This window comes from Hemiscyllium ocellatum, chromosome 4 (assembly GCF_020745735.1).
Source record: "Hemiscyllium ocellatum isolate sHemOce1 chromosome 4, sHemOce1.pat.X.cur, whole genome shotgun sequence".
In the NCBI taxonomy this organism is placed as follows: Eukaryota; Metazoa; Chordata; class Chondrichthyes; order Orectolobiformes; family Hemiscylliidae; genus Hemiscyllium; species Hemiscyllium ocellatum.
This window is the reverse complement of record NC_083404.1, coordinates 133070539-133078637: the sequence shown is the minus strand read 5'-3', so window position 1 is coordinate 133078637 and position 8099 is coordinate 133070539. Positions and strand designations below refer to the sequence as shown.

General features: G+C 52.8%; 1 protein-coding gene across 1 annotated transcript in view; it reads left to right on the top strand.

Annotated features, from left to right (window-relative positions):
- The first annotated feature begins 2869 nt into the window (after positions 1 to 2869).
- The window catches only part of LOC132815106 (dermatan-sulfate epimerase-like protein), a 54177-nt gene continuing 48947 nt past the window's right edge, over positions 2870 to 8099 (top strand). The window contains exon 1 of the mRNA XM_060823873.1: positions 2870 to 4222. Coding sequence (XP_060679856.1) covers positions 3231 to 4222 — 992 coding nt within the window. The 5' untranslated portion in view covers positions 2870 to 3230. The remainder of the gene's footprint in view (positions 4223 to 8099) is intronic.

Sequence of the window (8099 nt, the reverse complement as noted above, 5' to 3'; positions counted from 1 at the left end):
TAACCCCAGCTCAGAGAGAGAGAGAGACTGTAACCCCAGCTCAGAGAGAGAGAGAGAGAGAGAGACTGTCACCCCAGCTCAGAGAGAGAGAGAGAGAGACTGTAACCCCAGCTCAGAGAGAGAGAGAGAGAGAGACTGTAACCCCAGCTCAGAGAGAGAGAGAGAGACTGTAACCCCAGCTCAGAGAGAGAGAGAGAGAGAGACTGTAACCCCAGCTCAGAGAGAGAGAGAGAGACTGTAACCCCAGCTCAGAGAGAGAGAGAGAGAGAGAGACTGTAACCCCAGCTCAGAGAGAGAGAGAGAGACTGTAACCCCAGCTCAGAGAGAGAGAGAGAGAGAGAGAGACTGTAACCCCAGCTCAGAGAGAGAGAGAGAGAGAGAGACTGTAACCCCAGCTCAGAGAGAGAGAGAGAGAGACTGTAACCCCAGCTCAGAGAGAGAGATTGTAACCCCAGCTCAGAGAGAGAGAGACTGCAATTCCCAGCCCAGAGAGAGAGAGAGAGAGACTGGAACCCCAGCTCAGAGAGAGAGAGAGAGACTGGAACCACAGCTCAGAGAGGGAGAGAGAGAGAGAGAGAGACAGACTGGAACCCCAACTCTGAGAGAGAGAGAGAGAGAGAGAGAGAGACTGTACCCCCAGCTCAGAGAGAGAGAGGGAGAGAGAGAGAGACAGACTGGAACCCCAATTCAGAGAGAGACTGTAACCCCAGATCATAGAGAGAGAGAGAGACAGACTGGAACTCCAGGTCAGAGAGAGAGAGAGAGAGACAGACTGGAACCCCAACTCAGAGAGAGAGAGAGAGACAGACTGGAACCCCAACTCAGAGAGAGAGAGAGAGAGAGAGAGACTGTCACCCCAGCTCAGAGAGAGAGAGAGAGACTGTAACCCCAGCTCAGAGAGAGAGAGAGAGAGACTGTAACCCCAGCTCAGAGAGAGAGAGAGAGACTGTCACCCCAGCTCAGAGAGAGAGAGAGAGAGAGACTGTAACCCCAGCTCAGAGAGAGAGAGAGAGAGAGACTGTAACCCCAGCTCAGAGAGAGAGAGAGAGACTGTAACCCCAGCTCAGAGAGAGAGAGAGAGAGAGACTGTAACCCCAGCTCAGAGAGAGAGAGAGAGACTGTAACCCCAGCTCAGAGAGAGAGAGAGAGAGAGAGACTGTAACCCCAGCTCAGAGAGAGAGAGAGAGAGAGAGACTGTAACCCCAGCTCAGAGAGAGAGAGAGAGACTGTAACCCCAGCTCAGAGAGAGAGAGACTGCAATTCCCAGCCCAGAGAGAGAGAGAGAGAGAGACTGGAACCCCAGCTCAGAGAGAGAGAGAGAGACACTGCAGTCCCAGCTCAGAGAGAGAGAGAGAGACTGTAACACCTGCTCAAAGAGGGAGAGAGAGAGAGAGAGAGAGACTGTGACCCCAGATCATAGAAAGAGAGAGAGAGACTGTAACCCCAGCTCAGGGTTGGGGTGGGGGGGGGGAGAGAGAGAGAGAGAGAGAGACTGTAACCCCAGCTCAGTGAAAGAGAGAGAGAGACTGTGACCCCAGCTCAGGGATGGGGAGAGAGAGAGAGAGAGAGAGAGTGTGAGACTGGAACCCGAACTCAGAGAGAGAGAGAGAGAGCGCAAGAGAGACAGACTGGAACCCCAACGCAGAGAGAGAGAGACTGTCACCCCAGCTCAGAGAGAGAGAGAGAGAGAGAAAGGAACCTCAGCTCAGAGAGAGAGAGAGAGTGAAACCCCAACTCAGAAAGAGAGAAAGACTGCAACCCCAGCTCAGAGTGAGAGACAGAGTGAGACTGGAACCCCAACGCAGAGAGAGAGAGAGACTGTAACCCCAGCTCAGAGAGAGAGAGAGACTGTAACCCCAGCTCAGAGAGAGAGAGAGAGAGTGTAACACCAGCTCAGAGAGAGAGAGAGTGTAACACCAGCTCAGAGATTGTATTCCCAGCACAGAGACACACAGAAACTGTATTCCAAACCCAGGGACTGTATTGCCAGCACAGAGACACAGGCACTGAATTCCCACTGCAAACACACACACACAGATTGTACTCATAGCACAGAGACTGTATTCCCAATAGACACAAAGACAATGTATACCCCGGCAGACAAGTGGAGGTGGGTAATAGATGGCAATCCCAGGATAGTGGCTCTCTCTCTCTCTCTCTCAGTGCGTGTATAAGGGCGGGGAACGGTGTGAAAGAGACGGAATACATCAACTCGATCAGTTTGGTGGTGCGGAGCTAGATCTGATCACCCAGAGAGAGAGGGAGGAGCGAGCAAGGTAGGAAAGTGTGTGGTTGAGAGAGAGAGAGCGAAAAAAAGACAGCGAGAATTAAGGAAGAAAAGAGCGGTAAAGAGAGAGAGGTGAGGGCTGGAAAGTCTGCAGTAAGAGAGAGTGAGAAAGAGAGAGGTAGAGAAAAATACTGGGGGAGAAAGCGCATGTGGGAGAACTAAGGGAGAAGGAGGGAGCGTGGGGTGGAGAGAGGAAGAAGCGAGTGAGAGAAGGAAACAGACAGGGAGGGAAAAGAGTGTGAGAAAAGACAGGAGAGAGTGGAGGAAGAGAAAACAGACAGGGAAGGGGGAGGAGAGGAAGAATGTCTGAGAGACAAGAAAACAGGGAAGAGGGGAGCTTGTGAGAGGAGAAAACAGGGAAGGGAGAGGAAAGAGAATGTTCGAGAGAAAATAGGGGTGAGAGTGTGGGAGAGGTGGAGAATATAGTGAAGCTGGGAGAGAGGGAGTGTGGCATAGGAGGAGGGAGAGAGAGGCAGAGTGTGTGAGGAGGGAGAGAGAGGCAGAGTGTGTGAGGAGGGAGAGAGAGGCAGAGTGTGTGAGAGGAGGAGGGAGAGAGAGAGGCAGAGTGTGTGAGGAGGGAGAGAGAGGCAGTGTGTAGGAGGAGGAAGAGAGAGGCAGAGTGTGTGAGAGGAGGAGGGAGAGAGAGAGGCAGAGTGTGTGAGGAGGGAGAGAGAGACAGGGTGTAGGAGGAGGAAGAGAGAGGCAGAGTGTGAGAGGAAGGAGAGAGAGGCAGAGTGTGTGAGGAGGAGAGAGAGGCAGAGTGTGTGAGAGGAGGGAGAGAGAGGGGCTGGGATCTGTCTATGTGTGTGTGAAGTTAGTGCGGGTTGGAGCTGGATCTGGATCTGGATCAGTGCGGGTCTGTCTCTGTGTGTGTGTGTAAGAGAGAGAGTGTGTCTAATGCAGTCCAGGAGAGAGATCCAGAGAACTGCCCTGAGGATGTAACATGGCGTTAGGAAGCAGTGGCTGCTTGCTCTTGCTGCTGCTGCTGCTGTGCTACGGGCTGGCCGAGCGGTCTGGCCGCTGGGAGAGGAGCGGAGGGTCGGTATCCGAGGGGCCGAAGCGGCTGCCTCACCCCCTGCTGTACTTCGACCCCAGCGATGTGAGCGGCCTGCGGCAGAAGTCCCACAGCAGCAGTCATTCAGCCATCACTCGGGCTATCAGGAGTGCTGTTGGCACCATGCTGGGCAAACCCAACTTCTACCTGCCCCCCAGTGACCACCTCAGCTTCTCTGCCAAGTGGAACGAGGTTTATGGCAACAATCTGGGGGTGCTGTCCCTCTACTGCCTCCTGTACCCAGAGGACCAGGCAGCTCTAGACTTCACCCTCGACTACCTAGACCGAATGGCCAGCTACCCTCAGTGGCAGGTGAGGGTGGCACCCAACGACGAGGTGCCGGTAGCCCATTCCCTGACCGGCTTTGCTACCGCTTTCGACTTCCTCTACCCGTTCCTGGATGCGGCGCGGAGGCAGAGCTACCTGGAGAAGATCCACGGAGTGACCAAGGAGCTGTACGAGTTCTCCAAGTACCGGGCCTGGGGCAAACACTACTTGCACAACCACCAGGCGACCAACATCGTGGCGCTGCTGGTGGGGGCCCTGGTGCTGAGCCCCCACCGGCCGCAGACCGCCCTGCTCTGCAAGCAGATTGCCGTCGACGTGATGGAGAAGACCATGTTCCTGCTCGACCATGTGGTGGATGGCTCCCTGGACGAAGGTGTGGCCTACGGCAGCTACACCGCCCGCTCCGTCACCCAGTACGTGGCGCTGGCCCTGCGGCACTTCCATCTCAACCATACCGGGAGCCCCTGGCTCAAGCAGCATTTCTGGTTCTACTACGCCACCCTGTTGCCCGGCTTCCAGAGGACTGTGGGCATCGCTGACTCCAATTACAACTGGTTCTACGGTCCAGAGAGCCAGCTCGTTTTCCTGGACAGGTTTGTGCTCACCTGCTACTTACTATACCCCTTTACCCTCCACCCCTCACTCCCATAGTCCCAGCCCCAAGTAGAAAGTGGGTATAGGATGGCACAGATGGGGGTTGGGCTTTATGGAATTGTTATGGTGCCAAAGGAAGCCATTCAGTCCATCGCATCTATGCCAGTTCTATCTCCTTTTGCTAATTTCTTAACTTTTCTGCACACCAGATCGATCCAAATAATCATTGAACGCCTCAATTGACAACCACTTCCCTCGTCTCCCCACTCCCACCCCACCCCCTTTATCTGCAGTTCCCATTACTCCCACCCCCAGGCCTGAAGAAAGGAGCGGTAAAGAGAAAGAGGTGGGGGCTGGAAAGATTGCAGTAAGAGAGAATGAGAAAGAGAGAGGGAGGTGGAGAAAGACACTGGGGGAGAGAGTGCGTGTGTGAGAATTAAGGGAGAAAGAGAGAGTGTGGAGTGGGATAGGGGAAGAAGGGAGCGAGAGGAGGAAACAGACGTGGAAGGGAGAGACAGTGGGAGAGAGGAGAAAAGACAGAAGAGAGAGGAGGGAGTGGAGGATAGTGAGGGAAGAGGAGAAAACAGATAAGGAAGGGGGGATGAGAGGGAGAAAGGAGAAAAGACAGAAACATTGACTTTTTCTTCTCTCGCTTCTGATGCTGCCTGGCTTACTGTGTTCTTCCAGCCTCCTCCTTGTCTACCTTGGATTCCAGCCATGACTTGGAGATGCCGGTGTTAGACTGGGGTGTAGAAAGTTAAAAATCACACAATCACCAGGTTATAGTCCAACAGGTTTAATTGGAAGCACTAGCTTTCAGAGCACTGCTCCCTTGTCAGGTGGTTGTCTCTGATGAAGGAGCAGCGCTCTGAAAGCTAGTGCTTCCAATTAAAGCTGTTGGACTATAACCTGGTGATTGTGTGATTTTTAACTTTGGAATTCAGCAGCTGCAGTTTTTTATGTGTCTACCACACTTCCAGGCTGCGCATTCCATACTTGGCTGTGAGGGACAGGTTTTGGTTTTTTTCTGCTTCATTTGCCTATCACTTTAAACCTGTGCCCTTCCGATCTTTTGCTAGTTTCTCCCCTCTGTCTAGCCCGCTCACCATTTTTGAAAATGCTTGATCAAATCTCCTCTCGGCCTTCTTCTGCCCAAGGTGTTCCAGCTTCTTCAATCTTTCCTTATCCCTCAAAACATCAAAATCACGATTGACAGATTGTTCAACAAAATCAACACACTGCAGAAACTGGAAATCTGAAATATAAACAGATACAAATACATATAAATAGAAAACCAGCAGATCTGGCAGCATCTGTGCAGATATAAACAAACTTAAGTTTCGAGTCTGATTTAAGTCCGTTTTATGTCCGAAGGAGAGTGATATCGGACTCAGGATGTTAACTGTTTCCCTGTCTGCAGATGCTGCCAGACCTGCTGAGTCTCTCATTCATGCTCTGTTTATGTTTCAATAATCCTCTTTGTTAGGCAAAATAGTGCAAAAGGTGAAAAATCCACAATAAGAGAGATGGAGTTAGGATGCAGGTCGGCCAGCAATGTACAAATTAGGAATAGGAATAGGCCACTCAGCCCTTTGAGCCTGCTCTGCCCTTTAATAATATCATGTAGTCACAGATCTGTGTTCCTACTCACCTGCTAAATTGAAAGAGACCACAGGCTAGAGCTGCACCATCTCTGGTTCCCATTCCTAACTGTTTTCACCTGCAAACATATCCATTTCTAATAATTTAATTGTTTTCACATTCACTGCGTTATCCACTTGCACTGAGGGAAGCCATGTGATTATCTCAAAACCCAAAATATTTCCATTTAAAATTATTCAGAGCTCAATCTAGCTTTTTCAAGTGAGTTGACATCCTCTCAATCATGTTCTATTATTGGCTGCTTGGTTGTGTTGAGACTATCCAATGCAGTTGGTTTTAGAATGAAACAAAGCATGCTTGTAGCTTATTCAGAGGTTGCTTTGAGTCAGCGGAATGTGTTGAGTCAGCGGAATGTGTTGAGTCAGTGGGATGCGTTGTCAGTGGGATGCGTTGTCAGTGGGATGCGTTGTCAGTGGGATGCGTTGTCAGTGGGATGCGTTGTCAGTGGGATGCGTTGTGTCATTGGGCTGCGTCGTGTCGGTGGGCTGCGTCGTGTCGGTGGGCTGCGTCGTGTCGGTGGGCTGCGTCGTGTCGGTGGGCTGCGTCGTGTCGGTGGGCTGCGTCGTGTCGGTGGGGTGCGTCGTGTCGGTGGGGTGTGTCGTGTCGGTGGGGTGTGTCGTGTCGGTGGGATGTGTTGAGGGTGGGCTGTGTTGTGTCAGTGAGATGTGTTGAGGGTGGGATGTGTTGAGTCGGTGGGGTGTGTCGTGTCGGTGGGATGTGTTGAGGGTGGGCTGTGTTGTGTCAGTGAGATGTGTTGAGGGTGGGATGTGTTGAGTCGGTGGGATGTGTTGAGTCGGTGGGATGTGTTGTGTCGGTGGGATGTGTTGTCAGTAGGATGTGTTGTGTCGGTGGGATGTGTTGTGTCGGTGGGATGTGTTGAGGGTGGGCTGTGTTGTGTCAGTGAGATGTGTTGAGGGTGGGATGTGTTGTGTCGGTGGGATGTGTTGTCAGTAGGATGTGTTGTGTCGGTGGGATGTGTTGTGTCGGTGGGACGTGTTGTGTCGGTGGGACGTGTTGTGTCGGTGGGACGTGTTGTGTCGGTGGGACGTGTTGTGTCGGTGGGACGTGTTGTGTCGGTGGGACGTGTTGTGTCGGTGGGACGTGTTGTGTCGGTGGGACGTGTTGTGTCGGTGGGACGTGTTGAGTCGGTGGGACGTGTTGTGTCGGTGGGCTGTGTTGTGTCGGGCTGTGTTGTGTCGGTGGGCTGTGTTGTGTCGGTGGGCTGTGTTGTGTCGGTGGGATGTGTCGAGTCGGTGGGATGTGTCGAGTCGGTGGGATGTGTCGAGTCGGTGGGATGTGTCGTGTCGGTGGGGTGTGTCGTGTCGGTGGGGTGTGTCGTGTCGGTGGGGTGTGTCGTGTCGGTGGGGTGTGTCGTGTCGGTGGGGTGTGTCGTGTCGGTGGGGTGTGTCGTGTCGGTGGGGTGTGTCGTGTCAGTGAAATGTGTTGAGGGTGGGATGTGTTGAGTCACTGGGATGTGTTGGGTCACTGGGATGTGTTGAGTCGGTGGGATGTGTTGAGTCGGTGGGATGTGTTGAGTCGGTGGGATGTGTTGAGTCGGTGGGATGTGTTGAGTCGGTGGGATGATTTGAGGGTGGGATGAGTTGAGTCAGTAGGATGTGTTGAGGTTGGGATGTGTTGAGGTTGGGATGTGTTGAGTCAGTGGGATGTGTTGAGGGTGAGATGTGTTGAGGGTGAGATGTGTTGAGGGTGGGATGTGTTGAGGGTGGGATGTGTTGAGGGTGGGATGTGTTGAGGGTGGGATGTGTTGAGGGTGGGATGTGTTGAGGGTGGGATGTGTTGAGTCAGTGGGATGATTTGAGGGTGGGATGAGTTGAGTCAGTAGGATGTGTTGAGGTTGGGATGTGTTGAGTCAGTAGGATGTGTTGAGGGTGGGATGTGTTGTGTCAGTGGGATGTGTTGTCTCAGTGGGACGTGTTGTCTCAGTGGGACGTGTTGTGTCAATGAGACGTGTGGTGTCGGTGGGATGTGTGGTGTCGGTGGGATGTGTGGTGTCGGTGGGATGTGTTGAGGGTGGGATGTGTCGAGTCACTGGGATGTGTCGAGTCAGTTTGATGTGTCGAGTCAGTGGGATGTGTCGTCTCAGTGGGATGAATTGAGGTTGGGATGAGTTGAGTCAGTAGGATGTGTTGAGTCAGTGGGATGTGTTGAGTCAGTGGGATGTGTTGAGTCAGTGGGATGTGTTGAGGGTGGGAT